Raw genomic sequence first — 24,131 nt, 5'->3', positions numbered from 1 at the left:
TTTAAAATCCAACCATATAGTCCATCTGTTGGTATTCAGGCTCTAAAAAACCGGGATCTTTTTTTGTACAACTTCCCGTTTCCTATCAATCTACAGATAAAAGCAGCATGGATGTTCTTGTTAAAGCAACCGAATCACTAAGCATGGAAGCTTCATTGACTTCCGATCTGGACAACCTGGAAGAATCTGTAAAAAGTGTTTACGATATGCTTACCGTAGTATGCGCATATGTCGAAAAGATTCTCTCTGGCGAAACCAAGCCAAATGCTACACTCGGTCGCCATCTTTTGGATACCGTTTCTCTTATCCCACAAATAAAGCCTGCAGAATTCTCCAAGGTGTTTAACAGCCACATGCAAGATATTCTCATGGTGGTTTATTTGGCTAATCTCACTCGTACTCAATTGGCTATTGCTGAGCGGCTGCACAAAATGGTTTAAAAGTTTGAAATAAATATTGGTTTCAAAGAAATGCTCATGTTAAATAATGTTGACTTTACAAAAGATTATTTATGAAATCCGGTTATTCTCTTGTTGCAGTCGTATTCACGTAAAATGAAACATTGAACTAAAATACATGATAAATAGTCATGTTTGATTGGTCCCAGTCTTACTGGACAATACTATTTTATAAACTCATTAAAGTTGACCAGTCTTGATGCTCATTCTTGTACAAAAATACAGAGCGAATGTTTACATTTCTGTTCCAATATATTCCACATCCTTGACATTGGTTCAGCCTCCAACTTTCCTTTCCTTCAAATACTGGGTGACTGGCATGTAGAGTTGCATTCCTGAGATGTTCTCTTGAACTAGAACGCGAATGTATCTGATGTTAGGATACAACAGAGTTTCAATAAAAGAAATAATCAACAACGAATATGCAACGATTGTTTATTCCAAGACAATCATTACAACATCAATACAAAAGTATCTCATTCTACGTGAATATGGCTGTAAAACAAAGTCTAGATTCAGTAATCGTTAATCTTGGATTGATCTTGACAACTGAACACATGTCATTTTTATAAGCATATTTATTAGTTATGCACATGAACTAGTTGGAATTAAATAATTAGAGCTCATGGTGTGAAAAACAATAGGAACAAAAACGAAAATAAAGCAAACTCTAGATAAAGTGTATTACAACCATATATGCACCTAAATCTATAAACTTTTATTATTCATGAAGGTGAAATAAAATTGAGCACACCGTTGGAGACTGTCACCAAAGTTGTTATAATCAAAATCACCCAAGCGACATGTTTCGGTCTAAAAGGAATCCATTTAGGCACACTGCGAAAGGCTGGTGATTTGAACTGAGGATTGACAGGAAGTGTTTGTGCTCTTGCTAGTCTGGCTGCCATGGCACTGCCCTTGACAAACGACCCACCTTCTTCGTCACCAAGCATTGATTCGGATTGACTTGTGGTACTTGTAGAGTGACATGAAACTGCCGAGTTCACTTGCAAACTTTTAATGGGTGTGTGAAAGCCGTCAGACAATTCAGAAGTAGTATTGATAACTGGCTCAAGAAACCGCGTTGATCGACCTGGTGCTGCCAGCAATTGCGCTGGTGTTAATGCTATTGAAGACTCGCTCTGCAAAGTAGCGGGTATAAATTTCAATATTGGTGTAGGCAGTGTATTACCCTTGACATCCACAGTTAAGGGTGAAAATACATCTGCTGTATCAGCTTCACTGTTAATACGTGGTAATGTAGATGCACGCAGTTGCTGTGGAGTAGGTGGATTTAAATTAGACATATGTACCGAATCCTCGTCCTGATCAGAATCACGCGCTGTATTCGGTTTCCGCTGTCGCCCCAACGTTCCAAAAAATGAAGCCACAGTTGATCGACGTGTTGTTTGAGCTAAACGCATATTGGTTTCTTGAAGGTACTCCATATCTGGATCTGGAACATCCATCAATAAATAATGTGGTGTATCATGGGTTTCGTCATGGGTTTCGTCATGAATGCTACTCAAAATTTCGTCAAGACTTTCGCCCAAATATATTTTATCATCACTATCCGTGCAAGATGTCGGATCCACGCAAGGAACTTCATGCACAGACCCATCAAAAGATTTTCGTTGCAAAGATTCAGAAGAAACCTCATCATTGTCTGGCCCAGACACTTTAAACCAAACGCTATTTTCTCGTTGTGGTAGCTCTTGATGTGTTGTGATGAGATGAATATGTGATGGTGATGCTGAGCCCACATCCAAAGTACTAGACTCGACTACAATTGGATATCCAACTGGACATGTAGCTACAATTGATGATTCGTCGTGATCGCTTTCACTAGTATTGATTTTAAATGAGTGTGACTTATCCTCATGTTTTGACAAAGGAACTTCAAGTATTTTAGGTGATTGATTTTTGAGCGCAAGATTCCGTCGGTTATGGGCTCGCTTTTTTTTCTTTTTGGGCAAGTCAATAAAGTTTTTAATTGTAGTTGAAGTGTCATGAATACTTTTGAGCAAGTCGCGTTGTTTTGGTGTCAGTACTATTCAGTCGTGTATAATTAAAGGCATCCAAGTGATTAGCTTATTTGAATGCAATTCCATTAAAATGAACAACTGTCATAATTTTCAACCATACAGAAATATAAATATCACGCACTCCTATCTCTATTGTAACCTCGTCTAAATTCGTGACATTTTAAATAAATCATCATGGGTACAATAAAATTGGAAACTGATACAAATATAAGCGAGGTCCAACTTTGAAAAGACAGCAAGGATACTCCTGTTTGCAATGGGATTGCGACAATCCAAGGAACGATATATGCGAGAACAGTTGCAATACCTAAATGCTCGAATATCGACAAGAAATAAGTGCTGATTTAAAAATGATTTTTTTAAAAACAAGCATTTTACAATATAAAAACAAACCTTCCGACGTGATCTTATTTTGAAACAAGTTTCCTTTTGAAATGATGAGATTCACAGGAATTGATGGAATCAGCATGACATATGCAAACAAAAACACTGTGATCTTTGACAAAATCACAGGTGGGCCCATAGAGGATAGAACTGGAAGAATATTATTTGATGGTCCAATATTAAACCCTAGTGCAACTAAACATTCACATGATATGTATATTCGCATTAGTGAATATCACAGAATTCTGGGCAGCACACCAGTGTTTACTGATATGCTATCTGAGACCATGCGGTCAAAACTTACGAAAAACACCAAATGTAATAAATACGCCAGTGACAAATGAAAGTGATAGCCAAACAACTTTTTGAACATTTACATCTTTTCTCTAGTTTAACTTGATTAATAAGAATTACAAATGAATCAAAACATCGTTGAAACAGCACACCTTGAGATTAATCCAAGATGGAATGATTGTTGTGATGGCAAGATTAAGCATGACTGTTCCAGTCACTTGGCCATAGGACCAGCTGGGCGAAGCAAGTATAGGCATTTTTTGAGCATCCAAGCCTATAGCAATCGATGAAGAGCACCATTGTATCAGGATAGCAATAGACACGATAAATGCACCTATTCATATATCGGATCAAAGTAAGTAGGCAATATAATGAGTCTGTTCAAAACATTGAAAAAAAAGTCAATAAAGTATTTGACATACCAACCTGTATACCCATATTATCATCAATATTCATGACTCCAAATGGGATTACCATTACCATGACAATCTACATCAAACAGATATCATTTTTAAGCAAAAAGTAATCTATAAAAATATTGGAATATAAGCATAGTTTTACCAGAAATCCAAGTGTAAAAAGCATAAATGTGTATCCAAAAGGCGACGGCAAATCACCACTTGTAGAAACACACACCCATCCAGTGACTGCTTTGTCAATAGCTAGACCACATGATTTTCCAAATATGGCAACTAGCAGCTGATCTGATGCCTATTCATGCAATCCATGCAAATCAATGAAAAAAAAGTAAAGTCAGTATTGCCAATAGTCTAATGGTTTCAACAGATTAAAATCCAGATAGTTTTACCTGCGACGCCAAAACGATGTTTTGAATGGCATTTGATTGAAGTGCTCCGTATAAAAACACTTGTCCAACAATGTGTTGCCATGGTCCTGAGTAAAAGTTAATTAAAGTAGCATACTCTACAGAACCCTATTAAAAATAAGCAGGTTTCGCGTCAAGTTCAATAGTAAGGATATAAAAACATGTAGGCTTTGTTTACATTGTATCGCTTTTCCAGCATTTTCAACTTCATTCGATTCCAAAATCTAAATTTAAAAATTTACCTGAAAGTGTAAATTTCCAGGAATAGCCTGCATTGCTTCTATGATAAACAGTGCTGAAAATGCTGATATAGCCGTGAAAAAAAGATATATGAGCACAGTGTATAGTAAGCCTGGCGAATGGAAGTTGGACGCAGTAAACGGAACTCCAGGCTAGAATTGTAAATCGCATTGGATAAATACGTTAGTAATTTGTCAATCTTGAACAAGACATTTCAAACAATTCCAAATAAACGATCCACTTACTCCACTTGCAGCATTAAATATAAGGGCAAGTGCTCCAATAACCCCAATCTTTTTGGTTTTAAGGAGCTATAGTTGCGACAAATGAAAAGGCATATTAGCAAAAGCATTCACTGTCCAGATTTACAAAGTATATCAAAATTTGTGAATTGGTTCAATAAAACAAACAGATATTCAATATCTTGCAGTCTAATATTCAACGAGTGTGATCTGAAAACACCGATTATTGCCATTACAGCTGTATTCACGTAAAATAAAAGTACACAAGTCGCCAGTCTCATGAAATGATTGGGTTAGTTTCCGCCAAATTTACTGAGCATTGTGCCATACAAATTTTGACAGTTTGCTGGCCTGTTCTCATTTTGTATAAAAATACTGAGCAAATGTTCACACCACAATTCCGGTAAATCGCATATTTTTGGCGCTTGTTCAATCTTCAACTCTTTTTATACACCAAACATTGAACGATTGACATGTATAGTTGCATTTACAAAACGTGCAATCTTTGTTCTTTTAAACTAGAACGCAAACGTAAGATATTTTAGAATACAACAAAGTAGAGTTTGATTGACAGCACCAGACATCAAAATCAATACTTGGTGATCATACAATATATGGATATACCAAAAATGGGAAAGGAGGATCCAAGAAAAATGGGTCAGTCCAAAACCATATTTTGATTATATAATGGATGTTGCAAAGAATTGAGGATGTCGATTAAAATCAATTTCTAATAAGCACAATGAATATTTAAGCATTTTCCATTTCAAAGCAAAAGCAGTGACTGCAAGAGTGTTCCATTTTACGTGAATACAGCTGTAAATGATGAGTATTCTTGAAGTTTACTCTTCATTCTGGTAGATAATTATATGCCACGGTTGCGGCAGCATGCCATCTGCCAAACCGACAACAGCTAAAGCAACGGCTTCCCTCGTATCTGAAATTGTCTTGATAGCAAACTCGTTCTAAGCCTCGAATGGCTTAGGACGAGGAATCTAGCGGCTTTGGAGTTTTATTTGAAAAATATACAAGTATAGATAAAAACTACTCACCTTGGCCAAGGTATCCGTTCGCATAAGAGGGGATGGCTCCATATTGATGTTGTTAAACTATCAATGTGATAATTGACAAGCAGGTAAAATAACTGGTTTTATCCCAAACACCAACACGTGATGCTATCAAGCATCTCCGCCAATAGGCTGTTCATGGCCCTAACCCTGATAAGAAATGGTCCAACTTCACTCATTATCTAAATCCTAATATAATACTTTATTTGCGCAAAGTCTCAATTTGAGCCGAGATCCATTCGCACCAAGACAGGGCTACAGCATGGAACCAATCTACAGCAGGCTCTCCATTCCAACGCCGAATATCCAGAATCTTGGCTGCAACAATGGCTGCCAACAGGCCCTTGACAGTGGCAGTGATGGACGAGAAACCACCCATGGCACACATTACTAATGGGATCATAACTGGCTCAAGTCGCACGACTCCCATAATTGGGATAGACTCGCGATCGTGTGCAGTCATGGCCCATAGCCACCGCATGGAGTGTTCTAGTGTCGGATACAGTGTGTATGGAAAGAGATGCAGATAGTTTCCGACCTGTCTGGAATGAGAGTTTTGAGCAAGCAATAACTCGATCGTCACAATAATACCAGCAGATATAAGCTGGGTTTGTAAGAATTTGGGATTGATATGCTGAATGTATGCTAAAAGTGATGCCCAGGCTGGGGATTTTTTGACCATGCTTCCCGCCGAGTGTTCTGGCATGACTGGACGGCTAGCTGGTGAGGATTTGGAAGTCCCTGCAGGATAAGGTTTAGCTGAGGGTGTTTCATTTGTAGATGCCGAGCTGGATGAAGGGATCCAGGGCCGGCTTGAGCCTTGATAGGTCGGCATGCTTTGCTCAAATGGTGCTTGCCAGAATGCAAGACCAATAGCCCTTTGCAAAACATCATATGTGGTCAATCCAAGAACAAGAAAGGAAGAAGGTATTCTGTAGACTTGTCCATGTGGAGGCATTATCAGACGAGGATGAAACAAAAGGTTGGCAGAGGGTAATATACCAAATAGAGTTACTGCATGCAGTCCAATACCACATATGATCTGCAATGTCGTTAATGGGGCTGACCGAGCCACTTTATCTGCTTGTGCCTTTGCATATGACTTGACGGTGCTGACGGTCTCTGGAGTAATAAATGTGGATAGTGATGGTGTATCTCCGTCGACAGGATATATCTGAGCACCGCCTTTTAGACCAGGAAGTAAAGTCTGACGTCCGTTACCATGAACAGTATAGTTTGTGGAAGTAGTAAGCGGTTCAAACAATACTTGCAGTCCAACTGCCATGTTGATTTGAATTTGTTGCTAAAGAAATCGTTTGAGGAAATCAGTCCAATGATCGGTAGATCTTAGACGATTTCACGTGATTAGAGTGTTGATGCGAGTCGTTGGTAGATCGATAGACCAAAGCAATGGTATGCTTATTGATTCAATCGGCCAGTGCAATCAGTCCATACTCGAGTTTTGTGTTTTAGATCTGCTTTAAATTAGCATGTGAAACATTGTCTGATTACCATAAAGTGCATCATGGCTTTAAATTTACAGCGATTGTAGTAACTCTTCAGTATTTCAAACCATTGTGGATACAGTAGCCAAGATACAAAACTTGACATTCTTGTATGATATTTCAAGACACATCAAGCATATCCGAGTGCGTACTATATGGATATTGCCGATTTAAAGTAGATATGCTTAAAATTGAGGCATTAGGGCTATAGCTGGTGATAATGGGGTTAGAATAAAGAGATGAATGAGAAGTTGTCAGCAACCATCATTCTGATGTTCTTTTGCAAACATTGGTAGATTGTCTGCTGACTTGAATGGTAGAACCATTCATTGCTCGTGTTTCCTGTGTCACGGTGACTTGTTGATACAGCCAGTCTGTTGAGCAATCTGCCATTCGCACTGATTTAATATAGGACAACGCCATCATTTGATCTAGCAACGACTGCTTACTGATCTGGTGTTGTTTTGTTTTGACATGAGAGTTTTGGTGTTGCGGCTCATCTATAGAGCTTAGGCTAAACTAAACCAATTGTGCAATTTACAGAGTCCGCGCTTCCGAAATGCAGCGGCCTGCTTGATGCTGCAGAATGTTTCTGAAACTGACAAAAGTGGAATCTTGTATATGATCAAAAAAATATTTTTCTTTTAGTTTTCCCGATTGTCGCTAGCCGTGAAATCAGGCAGCCAATGAATAATTTGAATTATATTTGTGACTATCAAGGGTTATTCAATGTTGTATTACCAATCGTGGCAGTGTAAACGTGCAAGATACTTGAAGGAATAAAATAAGCCCAAACACTTAGGTAAACCCTTGCAATGAATTTAAATGAAATACCAGAAAGCATAGCTAGCGGCCAAAGAATAATATTGAGGGCTTGCCACAAATTGCTACAGCTGCGGAAATCAATTGTTGCAGACAAGTGAATCTGATCAAGAAAAATGGCTCATGTGGATTGATTATAAACAATAAAGCAACCTCAATGCTGTAGCTATGCAGTTTTTATTGTTGTGGGGAAAATCGCATGCAAAGACAGCTCAGCACATGATATCACTTGATGTGCTTTCAAGTATACATTCAAGTATAGCTTGTTTAGTATATTATTTCTTTGAATTGGCAGTTCAAATAGTAATGTTGCATAATTCAATTCCCATGCAAAACCCACGTGCTCCATTACAACAAATAATCTCAATTAGGAAACCACGAAAGAATTCCACTGTAAACCGTGTTCTTGTGTGCACCTGATGAGAAAAAAGACGCGTTGAAATCCTTTTGTATAGTAGTCAATTGTTGTTCAAAACCCGTTTCCTACAACTCAACCAGTAATAATCATTAGCAAAACACGCATTTAGTTGTTGTTTTAGCTGTTTGAGCAATTCGGTTGTTGTTGTTCTTTGGTATCATTACTCACTCCTTTGACTGTTTGTTTAAAGTATAGGCTACCCTGAGCTATTTTAAGGTGTCTTGGTCTTATTTTGAAAACTATTTACCCATTGAAAAGCCCGTTCTATTTCTCTTATTTCGTTCAATCTGCATTCATATCCTTTATCCAAATCCCACCATTCACACCTTTTAACAAGAACATTGGTAGTTATTTCTTGCACTATTCATAAATCTCTACCATTTACAGCCGTTTGAATCATCACTATAATTCTACTCTATGCTATCATCCACAATGGACCTTCCCGCACTAACCAATGTTCAAGACCATACACGCCCCATATCCCATTTATCAACAACATCATCGTTATCATCTGCTGATTCGCTAGATTCCAACCTAGGAACCATTGATATGGAGCACACTCACTTGAGCCACCATTTCCATATGCATCAACAGCAACATAAACCCTTTGCAGACATGCATCGATCGATGGGGTGGAACAATGAATTTTTACCGAACCAATCTGCCACATACAATCCCCGCACTGGTCCTGTAGCCGAAGCCTCCACAGTTCCGATATTAAATGAGAATGCCACGGCAACCACCTATATTCATGACAGTAAGAATAGTCAGGGTGATGTACAACATCCTCCTTTGAGCAATACATTTGAATGCATGCATATTGAACCCAAGGATGATTGGCGCTTTGTTGTTCATGCAGATGACATTCAACATGAACATCTAGACTGCTTCAAGCCTCATATACGTCAGCGCTTATCCCTTCCTCAACAAGATCTTTATCAAGATCAAGGGTTGGATATAAGCCAAGAACATCTACTACAGCATAGCCGGCTACTGCAGCCCCAAATGCAAGACCCCCGCTATCAGCTAACTCAAATGCAGCAGATTGATCAACTTAGTCATCACATTCAACAGAACCACTTGACTCTCAACCCCAATCCTATGCAACTGAGCAGTTATCAAAATCCATTTTCCTTTTTTATGCAGCAACAAAAGCAACAGCTTCTCCAGCAGCAATATCACGCATTGAACATGCAATTGAACCAACACCCATCGCCCACTACACATGGATCACATGTTCCGGATCAAACTACCAACGACTACTTTCCTCCGACTCAAAACTTTCATCTACAGCAGCAGTTTCATCAATTGGCTACCCAGCCATTAATCCCGCTACCAATCTCATCAGATATGCAGCTTCTACAGCAGGGACAGCAAGCCCATCCACATCAATCCGTCCAGTTCCAACAACAGCTTATTGATCAAATTACTTCTACACCACCATTCATGACCAACATGCCTTCTACTCTAGGTCCACTGAGTATGCATCATTCACTTACTGCCCCTACGTCGCGTAATATGCCCAGCCATATGGAACAATCCATGGTACTGCCTCATCTAGCTGCTTTATCTCCAAGGTCTCATCATCTAAAATCTGCTGGCTTGGTCTTTGAAAGCAGTACTATCAATGAGCACAACACCGCAATGGAAAATGCTTGTGGCAATGACTTGCTGCTTCATGATGCCTGCTTGCAATCTCCCGTCAATGGCTTTCTCGATTTACAGCCTGAAATCGAGACGTTCAATCCATGTACTCCCATTCTAAAAACTGACAGAAATAATAGCTTGAATGAGCTCACTGGTAGCCAAGACGCCGTGTCTGGGACCAATACTGATAGAATCAGTGCCCAGGATGGACAAGTCATGCTTGATGTCAAGGCAGAGTATGCAGAACTCAAGTTGGCTAATGAAGACAAAGCTAGCATTGCTCAAAGAGACTTTTGCATTCAACAAGACCAAGACGGTATACATTTTCCAGAGCATTCTTTGACAGCTTCCCATTTGCAACAACCATCCCAGTCCTTGGGATCTCGTAAATTCTACTTCAACCATACCCGTAGCAAATCTGCAGCTACTCCTTTGCTTCGAGCTACACGACCAGTCGGAAATCGTAGCCGAGGATTAATCAATTCTGTCACTCGTGAAAGATCCTACTCGGAATCCACTACTTTAGTCTCTCTTAATACTGTCAACCAATTATCTATTGGGGAATTCGGGACACTTGCGTCCCCTGAGCTTTCTTATCTCATATCACCAGCAGCCGGACATTCGGCCGCTTCATCACCAGAATCATACACTGCTGGCATCTCTCCTATCATTAGATCGGAAAGTACTACCCAGTCGGTTGCGCCAGCATCATCAACTTCACCAATATACGCTGTAGGTGAATTGCAAGAAACTACTCCTGATAGTACTACAGCCTTGCCTGCTGTTTGTAACAAGCCCTTCAAGTGCGATATGTGTCCATCCACTTTTTCTCGAAACCACGATCTAAAACGACATATTCGTATTCATCTAGGCATTCGGCCCTACAAGTGCGAGCGCTGTGATAAAAGCTTTACTCGTATGGATGCGCTACATCGACACACTGCTGTTCGTGGCTGCAAAACGCTTGTCAGCAACTCATCATCAGCCTTTTCATGTGCAACTAATTCTACAAATGCACCGACCTCAAAGTCTGACAGTCGCAAATCTCGCTGATTGTAACATGAATGCTTTTCATTGATACCACCTTGTTCTAAAGTTGCCGTTTGATCTTTATATTATGTATTATTTTGCCATTTAAATTGATGGTGTACCAGTCGGATTCTATGTCGCCTCTTGTCACTTTTAGTATCTTACCTTACAAAGAAGCTTGTGCAGTCTAATCCTTTTTGCTATATAGCAATCTCTACGCTTTAAACTTTTAAAGTCTTTATACTTCTACTCGCCGCTCTTGCAACTTTGTGGGGTTTGCTCATGCCAGAGTTTGGGTTGAATAAAACTTGTATTTTTCTTCTTTTACAATATTTGTAATTGCATTCTGGTAAAAGATAAGCAATACAACAATTGGGTTGGTATGCCATTTGGTCAGACGGATTACAATTGACATTACTCGAGTTGTCCGAATTGAAATGCTTTGGAATTTGATGTCAGGTTTCACCAATTTACAGCCATATTCACGTAGAATGAGATACTTTTGTATTGATGTTGTAATGATTGTCTTGGAATAAACAATCGTTGCATATTCGTTGTTGATTATTTCTTTTATTGAAACTCTGTTGTATTCTAATATCAGATACATTCGCGTTCTAGTTCAAGAGAACATCTCAGGAATGCAACTCTACATGCCAGTCACCCAGTATTTGAAGGAAAGGAAAGTTGGAGGCTGAACCAATGTCAAGGATGTGGAATATATTGGAACAGAAATGTAAACATTCGCTCTGTATTTTTGTACAAGAATGAACATCAAGACTGGTCAGCTTTAATGAGTTTATAAAATAGTATTGTCCAGTAAGACTGGGACCAATCAAACATGACTATTTATCATGTATTTTGATATTTTATTTTACGTGAATACAGTTGTAATACAATGGTGCAAATACATATTTCCGGACAGCTCAATCCGACCCATTCTACCTCCAATACTGTGATACTTGTAGAACTTCAAGGATCCATTGAAGCTCAAGCTATTGTTGGCTCGGACAATCAGGTTTCTGTTTCTGGCATCCATATTGGTGAAATGTTTATCGACAAGGTTTAGTTTATAATGCATTGGCCTGTGAATCGCATCTTGGGTATTACTGTCTAGCCTTGGTTTATTTACAAGATTCAAAGTATAGGACACTGCTCTGCTGTACATTGGAAATCATATTCTTGATGGCCGTAAAGTCGGACTATTAAAACCTTTGGCAATCTTGGCAAAAGTAGCTTCGACCCAACCTCATGGTATGGCTATAAGCAATCAAAATAATGGGCCAGACATCTCTGCACAGGATTCGCAAAGTGTTGTAAATATACAAGATCGGTCAAAGCAACACATATTCTACGAAGCAGTCCATCTTATCACTCATAAATATGTTTTTAAAACCCGGCCACAACATCTGGTCACTGCTCACAACAAAGACTTTGCTGGACTGACTCCACATATACCCAGTGTGAAACGGTGATATTTACAGCCATATTCATGTAGAATGAAATACTTTTGTATTGATGTTGTAATGATTGTCTTGGAATAAACAATCGTTGCATATTCGTTGTTGATTATTTCTTTTATTGAAACTCTGTTGTATTCTAACATCAGATACATTCGCGTTCTAGTTCAAGAGAACATCTCAGGAATGCAACTCTACATGCCAGTCACCCAGTATTTGAAGGAAAGGAAAGTTGGAGGCTGAACCAATGTCAAGGATGTGGAATATATTGGAACAGAAATGTAAACATTCGCTCTGTATTTTTGTACAAGAATGAACATCAAGACTGGTCAGCTTTAATGAGTTTATAAAATAGTATTGTCCAGTAAGACTGGGACCAATCAAACATGACTATTTATCATGTATTTTGATATTTTATTTTACGTGAATACGGTTGTAAATTTATAACACTTCATATTTGCTTCATTGAATCACATTTCGAGTTTAGAATGACAGTGATACTTTTACTACCATTAATCCTATATGTACTACACCCAAAGTTTGCGAGGATTCTTCGAGCCCATTGCCCACTCTGTCCAGCCTCCATCAAACATGCGTCTTTTCTTACTATGTCCTACAATTTCAAGAGCCAGATAAGCGATTGCTGCCGTGACACCGCTCCCACTCATGGTCACTATAGATCTGTTATGGTAGTCTATAGATCGAGATTCAAATTCAAGAGCAAGATCGTTGACATCCTTCAATGTCCCGTCCTGCTCAAGCAGCTCGGTATAAGGAATATTGATTGCTGATGGAATATATCCTGGCTTGACTTTGGGTCGTGGCTCTTCCACTCTTCCAGAAAATCTGTCAGCAAACATTAAAATTTAGACTATCAAACAGTCATTGCATTTTAAAAGCCCCAACAAAAAGTCAGCAGACATAGTACCTGTCCTGAGATCTGGTGTCCAACAGAGTGTATGGATTAGCACTTGTAAAATCAGTCAGAATTAGCTTGAGTTCCTGGCATTCAATCAGCATATCCTTGTTTTCTTTGACTTCTGGGTACAAAGTTGGCTATATCAGACATCAAATTTTGAAAATAGAATTGTAGCTATAAAATCAGATACCATTATGGAAACACTAAAGCTGGATCCATCGCATGCATTATATTTGCCCTACTGTGATGGATGGCATAGATGATTCTAATGCACCGTCTTCTTTGATCCACTTTGGTAAACCACCATCGAGCACACTGACTTTGTCATGTCCAAAAAACTAATAAAATATTGATTAATCTATTAGCACTCCACTTGAACGCATTCGCATCAAATATGACAATAATAAGAGTGTAATAAACAGCCAATCTCATGATATGATTGTTGTCCATTTACTAAACATTGTGTCCACTAAACTGCTTAACCATTGTCTATTTCAAAGAAAAATAAAGACAATGACTGCGAGATAAATACAAATGCTCCATTTTACATGAATACGGCTGAAATTCTTGTGCAAATAGTATACTGATTCAACTAAAACAAATGGTACCTTGAGAGTCCACCATGCACGAGGTGACGAGTATGTGCCTGTGCTGTCATACACCACAACGTGATCTTCAGGAGTAATACCAAGGTGTCCTAAATTATAAAGCAATGTAATGTTTAAATTTGATCAAAGCTTGAATAATATTATTACACACGGATTCACATCAAGCAAGCACTAAAGGTGCCAAAGTACATGATAAACAGCCAATCTCATGAAATGATGGATATCAGTTTCCACCAAATTTACTGAACACTGTTTTTTGGACTCGTTAATCATTGTCCATTATAAAGTAGAATAGAGGCAATCACCGCAAGATAATGTTGCATTTTACATGAATACATTATTAAATGCTTACCCATTTTCTTGGAAAATTCATGCTCATACATTACCGTATTGGGTAATGTAGATAGTTGATCCGTGAATGAAGCAAGTCCAGCAAATCTTGCACCCTAACATGCATACAAATTTGAAAAGATCAGCAGCGTTCCTTGCACCAGTGATCCAAAGGTTTTATTGCATAACTCGATCATTCATGAATCTCCAAACCTTGATATGCTGTTTCTCAAACTCTAGTTTTGGCAACAGTCGAGGTGGTGCCAAAGGAGTATTGGGTTCTTTACGAAATAAACCAAAAAGTCCTTTATTTGTTGCCCGAAAATCCTCTGGTTCTTCAAAATGCCAAGATACATCAAGTACCACTATATTTTTGGAGTTGTTAGAAAGTGCATCAGAAAGCCATTTTGCTGATATTATTGGAGGAACTAGAGTGGACGATACAGCTGTGGCTTGATTGGTAGTTAATGTTCTGGTCGATTCAAGTCGGACTAGGCAGATTGGCAAGCCTATATGGTTCAGTGTATTGGGTTTGCACCATATACTCTGACTAGCAGAACTAAATACTCTACCCAATGTCGTGCCGCCATATCCAAGACCTGCAGAAACAATCATGATGTTTTTGTAATGTTGGAAATCTCGAGTTTGGCAATTCATTCGAATCTTATTAATGAGAATTTCGCCATCTATTGTTTGCCCAAGTCAATTATTGGCAATTGCGTTGAATCCAAGTTTCACGTCGCGAAACAAACTATCGTTGCACATACATCAAGCATGTCTAGTACTCTTAGTGCTACACCAAATTCTGAGCATGCAGCTGTCCTTGAAAGAGCAAAGAAAAGAATTAAGGAGCGAAGAGAGCTCAACGCATTGCTTGGAATTGCATCTGCGCGAGTACAACCAACTCACTTGGCTCATATTAAACATGGATCTACACCATCGACTTTCAAGATAGAAACTGTATTAAATACATCTCAAAAGGTACCGTTGTTGTATAGAGTTTATTGATATACTTTTTTAAACGTCACTACAGTTCAATGCCAATATTTTTTGAGTATTGTTAAGCATCTTGAATTCAGAAACACTATCGTGTACAATGGCATTGACTCGATGTTATTCTTAATTAATTGCAGGCTGCTCAGGAATCAAAACATGAGCAGATATCACCAATTGTATCAACGGTAATCCATTGAATATTGTACATGCTTGCTGTCACAAGATACACTGATTCTGTATAAAGTACCTTGCCAATATAATAAACTACTAAAACTGGTGTTTCGTATGTGCTCAAATTCAATGCAAATTAGTTTACTGGACATGAAAAAAGTCCCGCTTTATCCAACAATACATCATCATATCGTCAAAGTCTAACATACGATCCATCTACAATACCATGGCCATCTAAACCATCCTCACCAACTACAGTAGAAGCACGTTTCGCTTCGATTTACAAATCAAAACCAAGTCTGACAAAGCCATCGTCTGAATCTGATGCACTCTCCATTACAAAAAAATCGTCTTTGGTGATGCTAAATGATTCATTTTCTCATTCATCTCGTATTGAAACTCTTGCTAATGCACAACCTAAGCAAACCGAATCCAAAAAGTCGAAAAAAGGCAAAAGGCGCGCCAAGAAAAAGTATGAAGATGATCAAGATCAGGAGCCCATGAAAGACCAAGGTATTCAAGTATACCGCATTTATCATGTATACGTTAAATTTGAAACTTGAAATAATAGTTGGTTTGCATAGATGTCAAACAGTTTTTAGAAGAGACTACAGTTGATGTTGTAAATTATGTTGAGCTGAAGAAATGGATTCCAAACTGGAAGCTAATTATACAAGAGGTTAGTATTTAGACCATCACTGTGCACATTGTGACTATGTTTAACATTATGATGTGGGTTTTAGGAAGCAAAAATGATTTTTTATCCTCTGACACATCCTTTTAAATTACCACCAACATGGTTAGAAGTAAGCACACTTGTCAGCATATCTAAAATCCAATATTTAGCTATTTAAAACATTAAACTAATTATACCAATGATTTTTGAAACAAATATCAAGCGAATTCGAATACCAGAAGATGAGGGATTGTATGTTGGCACACCGCCCTATATGCACGCATCAAATGTTAAAACACTTTGTAGACGGCTAGAAGCAAGCGAAGAAAACAAGTAAAAATCTCAATTGCATAATGGAACAATTCATGTTTTGTTGTACTATTAAATCTCAACTTTTTAAATTGATTATTAGTGGAGAAAAATGGCTAGGATCTACACGACAAGTTGTAATTGAATCAGATCCAATGCAGTACATCCATTACAGACCACACCGGTCTGTATTTTCAGTCAAAAAAATGGTATTCGAGACTGACAGCAACGAATCATTGTTTAGCCTCAACACCTCTAATGGCTTGTATTTTGATCGCCAAATGCCCACTATTGTATCTAATCAACCGCATCAACTATCACAATCAGCTGCAGAGTATCTTCTTATTGTGGATTTAGTATCATTAAAATTTCATGAGCATCCACTAATGTCCGAGGAACTACGTCTTTCCAATGAAATCATGAACATCATCTGCATTATGCGTGAAAGAAAGAGTGCAAATATAGTAGAGTTTCTTACTTCAAAACTAAAGGTATTTACAGCAGTTTTTGTGCAAGTAAACATATTTTCACTGTGCATGGATTTAATGATTGGTTTTGATGAATTACACAGGTATTGTGCAACGAGTATGACGAGTTTAAACTCACTAGCCCATTCTCTGATCTCATTGCTCGATCAGCAGAAACATCAAACATAGAAAAGCATGATCAAAAAAATCAGTCCTATTATGACTCGGACAACTTGCAAACTTCACTTTCACAATCAAATAGCAAAGATATGATTCTATCACGTCTGCGTGGAAAGGGTCAAAAGGAACAAGTACGCAAGGCTCGTATCCACGATGAAACTGTTCGATACAATCTTTTACAAGACATTCAAGCCACGCGACTGCTAAGAGTAATCATTTATGATTAAACTGTTCATTTAGGTATGATGCAATGACTAAGATGGTTTGAAATACTGTGTGGATATGTAGGATGCAGAGGCACAGACAGATCGATTGTTGGAGTTTCGTATTCTTAAAACTTGGCAAGACCTTAAACATTTACGAGCTACAAACAACTTTTCAAGTACACCTTTGAGTCTCAAAATTGTGGTTCGAAGCACAATTGCACATCAAGTATAGTATTTGTCATTGTTTACTCATTTTCAAACTGATAAAAAGTCTTTGATTTATCTATAATATGCTGATTATAGCTGTATGTAGGATAAAAATGATTTGGATCAGGAAGTAGAACGCGAGCTATCAGAACTGCAGGATTTACACGACATTGCATATCAAAGGCGGAAACGAGCGTACGAGCATGAATTTAAAAAACAATCATCTTTTTCTGTATTGAAATCTAATGATGTATCTCAGAAAATATCTCGAATCAATATAGGTATTGGTTGATATATATTAAAATCCACTATATTGTTATATTTTCAGCCCAAAATCAACTGCTTATTAATGTTACGCGCAATAATGTTTTAAACTAAATCCAGAAGCAAAGGATTTGGCTGAAATCACATTTTCTGAATCCCCAAGAAGCAGTTTATTGAATCGGTAAGACTAAAGCAGAGTTTCTGGAATTGCCTAAGCGTCACATACGAATTCAATCTTTTAGTTTGAAAACCAATTAATTTAAACATGCTAATTACTAGAGATCAAATAACTCAAGAAAAAATGCTAGATATGAACGAATCTGCAGGTATTTATTTACAATTATGGTTAGATTGATTTAGTCAATCGAGGTCAAATCTGGAAGCTGTTTGCAAGCAACTCAATCAAATGTATCGTTTGCTTAAAATTCCATTTGTTTTAGACAATCAGGAAAACTCCAAGCAAAAATTGACAGCAAAAAAGGATAGTATTATACAAGACAGGTCCAGCATGCTTGAATTGCCAACCGAACTAAAGCCAAAAAAATTCCACGCCAAGAGACTTAAAGTTGGTATTTTAAAGCGACTGCAGGCAAGTAGGCGTCCGCCTGGATCACCAATACTATCATTTATACAAGACTACAGCCATAATACTTCTGATTCCATCGAGTGTTCCAAAACAGAGGTGCTTCGTCGTCGCGAAGTAGATGCCACATATATCTATCTCAGATATTTTTACAACGATAAAGAGGTCATGCGAACAGTAGCAAAACCCATAGACCCAAATTCATTTTCAATCCATTTTAATGGCATTGAAGATTTGAGCGAAGCCAACCAACTTGTTAAGCATTTGCCACACCACGCAATTAACCCAACAGACACTAAGAGTGCATTTGGAATTAAAGTGTTAGAGGCACCTCGTACTATGAGAGTCGAAGTATTTGAAACTGGTGTATTTGGTGATGTATTTGCTGGTGAGGTGCATGTGCCTATTCCCTTATTGAATGATCGTGCCGAGTCATTGGATAGAGAGTTGCGTACTTTACAGTTTTCTGGACGGCCATTCAACCGTGATACGCGGGAACTGGGTGAGCACATAAAGGAACATTGGATTTCTGGGTCCCTTCAAATGAGTGCGGCATGGTCAATATATGGGTCTTGTAGTAATACCAATCCTCCAAAGTACGTTTACATGAATATTTTGACTTTATAAATGCCATGATTCATGATGATATGCAATGCACATGACTCATTGGTTTTTGAAATACTGATTGCAGAATTCAGCATCAACAGTGCTTGGATTTGACTAATGCACACGGGCCGCCAGGATTATTAAATCTTCCTAGATTCATGGTAGATTCACATTGATCAAACATTCGAATACTGTTTTTAATATAGCCATGATACCTGTACAAACTAACCCTATTTTAATTGTAGGAATATGTAGTGGATATGAAAGTAGATCCAAACGATCCACGTAATGGAGATATTTTAAAATTAAAGGCTTTGGTTCAGTCGGTCTCAGGACCAGATGATGCATCTGCCATATCCTTCAAAGAGTACTGGAAATCAAGAAATTGCATGCGTCTTGGTCTTCCAGCATGGCTCCACCGTCTTACTTTATATATCGGGGTAAGAACCTATGATGCATTTTAACCCAATGCCTGCGTGCATTGCAGCTAATTCTACCCAACATTGTTATACAATTCCAGTCAGAATATGAACTTTCAAACCAAAAAAGACTCGAGCTATTACAAGCTAGATATCGAAAAGAAATTTACATGAAAGAGCCTATGCCTATTTCTAGCGATGATATCAATGAAGACATGTATCAAGTGATTGATCCTGAAAATGTAAGTGCTGTATAAATTCAAGTTACACTAGACAATAGTATGAATTATTTGTTAATTGTTTGTAAATAGGTATCTGTCCGTAGTAAGAGTGCGATTGTTTCTGAAATAAATAAGCTATCGAGTTCAGCTGTATTTCCATCAATTGACAGAGCGTTTAGTGCTGGATTCCTAAAGCGAGTCCGCGAGCTACAATTGGTCAGGAAAGCCAAACTCGCACGGCCGATATCAGTGAGCGACTTTGTTCGAGAAGAACAATTAGTTACTTCACAAGAACAGCAAAACCCATTTGAAATGCTGTTTGCTCTCAAGCGTCCATTGAATCCTTCTAGAGTAAATCGAACAAACGTTGCTACTACAAGTCCCGATTCATGCCGAATTGTCGTGCAGGTGCTGGAGGGATTCAACTTGCCCATCAGAAAATCGACACTTGGATACATGAAAAATGCAAATCCAAAACATACTGGCTCAACTATTCCAGAGGTAACCAACACGACATTGAGCCCATTAGTTAATATAGACCAAACTGACTTTAGCTATTTTCTTGAAATACAGTACGTTTCTCCATTTGTAGAAATTTCATTTCAGCAGCATAAGCTTTGCACAGCAATAGCTAATGGACCGAACCCACAATGGAACGAAACAATTGAGCTTGATGTCGATGCTCCTGATAACGATTTTCGACCAGAAGCATTATGTGAAACGGATATTGGAACCGAGATGCTATACATTAATCTTTTTGATGAAATTCTGATTGATATGATACAGGATGAGCGTGAGCGAGCCACTAGTATCCATCATCGAAAAGAACGTAGTTGGCTTGGCTCATTGCAAATTCCATTTTCGACAATTTGGGAGCAGATTCGGGTACGTTTATACATTTTAACTTGTAAATTTGTTTACATTGGCACAATTTTGTCGGTTTGTTGACAGAAAGTCTGCATTTGTAGATTGACGGAAAGTTCAAAATGAGTCTTCCAGCACAGTCCCTAGGATATACAACTAGGACAGTAGAATCTATCAATATTCCGGGAATTCAAGCTGGTGAAGAACCGCTATTACACTTATTTATTACTTTAGATCCCCCTCTCCTACAACCACATACACTCAAGCTTCGATTTCAATCGGAAGAAACCCCACACATGCTAAAATACTCGTCACAGTGGCTTTTGGCTTTAGAACCCTTTAAGCGAGTGGTCATGTCAACTTCCCTTGATTTACAAGGGAAAACAAGGCTGATTTGTCGGTTTATTCGACCCCAAGAGCCACCAGCTACACTCCCAACTATAGCCCATCTTCGAAGATTTGTATCAATGATCCCTTATTTGCCTAATCGCACAGCCTTTGGATGCGAATGTCCATTGATATCCAATGCACAGGAAATCATTCAAGTGGGAGCAGCTAATGGGATCGAACATGCTATTTTGTTGTGCAACTTTTTACTGGCACGAGGACACGATACTTTTGTTGTCCTTGGTCGTGGAATACCAGAGGGTATGACTGCATATGTCATGATAAAGCAAAAATCCGATATACCTGCTGGTGAATCTTGTACATACCCAAAAGATGGGTTATATTCAACAACACCACTTATAGTAAAAGTCGAAAATCCAGTAGAACCTCTACGCTCATTTTCAAACACTAAAGTAAATGTACAGGAATGGCTTATTATACATCCTGTGACTGGGGAGGAACACAATCTACAGGATCCACATATCCCTCTTAAAGAAATTGGATGTGTTTTCAATCATGAAAATGTAAGCCTTGCTTGTATCATAGTAGCTATAGCTTTACTACATCAACTAATATTTTTACTACTCTATCAATCCTATGTACTTGAACATGTAGATATGGGCAAACATCCAACCAGTTGCAACTCCACAAAAAACTCATTTTTGCTTGCAAGACCTTAAAAATTGGAAACCATTTTTTGGTACACACTTTCAGCGCGATAATATCAAGAGTGTTCAGGTAAACTTGTCAGATTAACGATCCATATACTCATACCGATAGGGCTACACAAACTAATGGCATTATGCACGTCTTGCAATGTTTTGAATCTTTAGCCATCACGGGTTCAATTCCCTAACGTATCACCAGGATTCTTGGCAGACCTTGAGCTTGCTATGGAGTCTGCCATTGTTTCAAATGTAGAAGAGTGGAGAAAGGGACGCGTAACTCGTTGGAACAGGTAATCCTATATCTAATGGCATTGACTTTTACAGCCTAATGTTCATAGAATACAATTTCAGCATGTAGCACAAGTATATTTGCTGATCAATACTAAAAATGCATAATTACAAATATATAGAATGTGTAGCAGAACATTCAAGTCGCTTTTAATGCGATTTGAGCCAGCAATAACAAGTGGCATTCCAATCAGCGGAATACTCGAGTCGTCCAATGAACTGTCATCCATAGGAAATATCTACAAAATGCATGGGTTTCCTCTCAACATTCCATTCACCGACTTGGCAGCAGTCAACTCCATGGTATACAATACCGCAGTATTTTCCAATTATGCTCCGGGTGTTGAGTTTTCTCTTGCAATTCATTGCTATGGATATTCTAAACAGTTTATCAGTGTATGGATTTATTTTTGTAGCCTAGTTAGAAATACAATTTAATTTGAATAAACTTAGATTATGCTAAAATATCGTCAGGAGATGGCTTGGCCCATAAAGCCTCAACTACATCTGCAATTTTATAAAGCTTTTGATTAGGTGGGAGCCACAAGTTGTTCCAAATGCATTTGGCAAACAGCTGCTGAGCAAGATAGTTGGGATGGATGTGATCTAGCTCAGATATAAACGACTGATGTTGTTCATTCTCTATTTCATCTGCAGGGATGGGCTGGAGAATGACTTTAAAGGTATCTGTATCATTCCATTCATAGTTTGAAACTGCGCGTCGAATACAGGAATTGACCAAGTTGCATCTGGCAGTAATCAAAGCGTGACGTTTTTTGGAATTGATCAGTTTGTGTGCCTTGTCAAGTGCTGGCAGAGTTAGTACACATACATATGCTCGAGATATTAATGACTTGAGTGTTTGTAGCGCACCAACTAGTTTGGGTTCAAAATTATCGGCGATTTTGTCACTAGATGTACTAAAAACATCATTAGCGCCAATCCATATAAAGATCAGTTTCCATTCAGACTCTAGTGCACAAAACGCTGGCCGACGAAGCTTATTGACAAACCGAAGCACCTGCTCATCAATCGACTCGACCTTGCTTCCTGTTCTAGCAAAGTTGAATCCAGAGCCTCTTGAAAATAAATATGTTTTGTGCAGAGTTAACCCAACAATGCCAGGAGAAAAAACCTTGAGAAGTCGACCTACAGATACAACACCTTCTCCTCCACCAGATATACATGTATTATTGCGATGTTCACCAGAAACCATCCAAGGTACGATTTGTTTGTGTGATCCTTTCAACGAGATTGCTGCTAGGATTTTGTTTTTGAAATTGGCGGGATGAGCAGTAACACATAGTCCAGTGAGGAGCGAGTCGCCCATACATACGAGTAGCTTGATATCCCTTGCATTTAAATTGTTGACTGTTTTAATAGCAGATGCACCATTTGCTCGATAATCATGAGTAAGCGACTGGTCTTTGGGTTGAGTTGATGTTGTGCTTAGATTGACTTCAGTGAGAACACGAGAGAAACGAATGCCTTGCATCATATTCGTGACTGACTTGCGGAGTATTAGTTTTGAGTGGTCTACTGAGTTGGAACGTGCAGCAGGAGTGTAATTGTCGTCACTGTCATGTGTTGCGCTAGCCTGGGACAGTCTGGATAGCGATGCTGACGAGGGTGACCTATCAAGAGCTATAGTGGGAGAAGTAGATGGCTTCAATGCGCTTTCTATCCAGCTTGGATATCCCCACGCTTGTTTGCTATCGCCCAATAAGCTAGAAGTGGTTAGAGTTCGACTCAAGGGCATGAGGAAAGATGTTGCTGGTGACAAGAGTGGATGAGACTCCATACGCTTTGTTTTAGTAAAAAGGTTTAAGGAATGTACTGGAGTAAGTGGTGGCGGCTCTAGCATATATGGTATGGTCGAATGCAATGTTATCTCGTATATCGAAAAATGCAATTTGCATCAAATCAAATCAAGAACACAACGGAGCAAGCCAAATCCCGATTCCATCCGCATTCGAAACCGTATTAGAATCTGAAACAAGTCATATTTATTACTAGTCAAACATGTGTGTAAAAGCCAGTTGCATTGAAAGTCGAATGCATTGATAAAATTAGTGTTTATTGAAAGTCGAATGCATTCCTTAGTACTGCACTAGTGTAACTTGGTAACTCGGGACAACTCATATCGGCTACACGTGGTAACCTCATTAGTCGGTCATCGTGTCATCGTTCTATTCATGCAAAATATAACACGAATAAAAGTGTAACCCATCTCATGACATGATTGTTGTCCATTCACTAAACATTGTGCTCTTTGAACTCCTTGGCAAAGCCACAGATTAAATATGGCTTGTCAACTGAAACAAATAG

The 24,131-nt window shown here is 38.5% G+C and overlaps 7 protein-coding genes across 7 annotated transcripts in view; 4 read left to right on the top strand and 3 right to left on the bottom strand.

Moving 5' to 3' along the window:
• The window catches only part of BATDEDRAFT_35451 (uncharacterized protein), a gene marked incomplete at both ends in the record, with an annotated part of 1,416 nt that extends 976 nt beyond the window's left edge, over positions 1-440 (top strand). Inside the window, one exon of the mRNA XM_006679944.1 lies at positions 40-440. Coding sequence (XP_006680007.1) covers positions 40-440 — 401 coding nt within the window. The remainder of the gene's footprint in view (positions 1-39) is intronic.
• Positions 441-1,183: 743 nt separating this feature from the next.
• Positions 1,184-4,903, bottom strand: BATDEDRAFT_25985 (uncharacterized protein; the record flags this gene model as incomplete). The annotated part of the gene is made up of 11 exons (XM_006679859.1): positions 1,184-2,508; positions 2,625-2,810; positions 2,897-3,082; positions 3,192-3,273; positions 3,334-3,515; positions 3,604-3,670; positions 3,743-3,892; positions 3,990-4,115; positions 4,250-4,399; positions 4,493-4,558; positions 4,883-4,903. The coding sequence occupies 11 exons, from the start codon at positions 4,901-4,903 to the stop codon at positions 1,184-1,186; spliced, it is 2,541 nt and encodes an 846-aa protein (XP_006679922.1).
• An 855-nt stretch (positions 4,904-5,758) lies between these two features.
• On the bottom strand, positions 5,759-6,841 carry BATDEDRAFT_89933 (uncharacterized protein; the record flags this gene model as incomplete). Its single annotated transcript, XM_006680029.1, has 1 exon — positions 5,759-6,841. One exon carries the CDS (start codon positions 6,839-6,841, stop codon positions 5,759-5,761), a length of 1,083 nt encoding a protein of 360 aa, XP_006680092.1.
• Positions 6,842-10,746: 3,905 nt separating this feature from the next.
• Positions 10,747-11,001, top strand: BATDEDRAFT_12478 (uncharacterized protein; the record flags this gene model as incomplete). Its single annotated transcript, XM_006679750.1, has 1 exon — positions 10,747-11,001. A coding segment is annotated over one exon (255 nt), but the record flags the coding sequence as incomplete, so codon positions are not given.
• An 871-nt stretch (positions 11,002-11,872) lies between these two features.
• Positions 11,873-12,449, top strand: BATDEDRAFT_25982 (uncharacterized protein; the record flags this gene model as incomplete). Its single annotated transcript, XM_006679858.1, has 2 exons — positions 11,873-12,037; positions 12,123-12,449. 2 exons carry the CDS (start codon positions 11,873-11,875, stop codon positions 12,447-12,449), a joined length of 492 nt encoding a protein of 163 aa, XP_006679921.1.
• A 512-nt stretch (positions 12,450-12,961) lies between these two features.
• BATDEDRAFT_25981 (uncharacterized protein) lies at positions 12,962-14,906 on the bottom strand (the record flags this gene model as incomplete). The annotated part of the gene is made up of 6 exons (XM_006679857.1): positions 12,962-13,280; positions 13,363-13,490; positions 13,596-13,691; positions 13,962-14,050; positions 14,314-14,407; positions 14,505-14,906. The coding sequence occupies 6 exons, from the start codon at positions 14,904-14,906 to the stop codon at positions 12,962-12,964; spliced, it is 1,128 nt and encodes a 375-aa protein (XP_006679920.1).
• A 159-nt stretch (positions 14,907-15,065) lies between these two features.
• Positions 15,066-23,687, top strand: BATDEDRAFT_89629 (uncharacterized protein; the record flags this gene model as incomplete). Its single annotated transcript, XM_006680139.1, has 22 exons — positions 15,066-15,272; positions 15,425-15,472; positions 15,599-15,971; positions 16,043-16,137; positions 16,202-16,264; positions 16,358-16,467; positions 16,547-16,934; positions 17,015-17,299; positions 17,379-17,522; positions 17,610-17,784; positions 17,888-17,948; positions 18,047-18,093; positions 18,208-18,946; positions 19,042-19,117; positions 19,202-19,396; positions 19,477-19,617; positions 19,687-20,097; positions 20,170-20,481; positions 20,565-21,371; positions 21,463-21,585; positions 21,681-21,805; positions 21,926-23,687. 22 exons carry the CDS (start codon positions 15,066-15,068, stop codon positions 22,239-22,241), a joined length of 5,241 nt encoding a protein of 1,746 aa, XP_006680202.1. The 3' UTR covers positions 22,242-23,687.
• Positions 23,688-24,131: the final 444 nt, after the last annotated feature.

Source organism: Batrachochytrium dendrobatidis, assembly GCF_000203795.2.
Source record: "Batrachochytrium dendrobatidis JAM81 unplaced genomic scaffold BATDEscaffold_8, whole genome shotgun sequence".
Lineage (NCBI taxonomy): Eukaryota > Fungi > Chytridiomycota > Chytridiomycetes > Rhizophydiales > Batrachochytrium > Batrachochytrium dendrobatidis.
The sequence above is the reverse complement of the archived record's forward strand: the minus strand, read 5'-3'. Positions and strand labels throughout refer to the sequence as shown.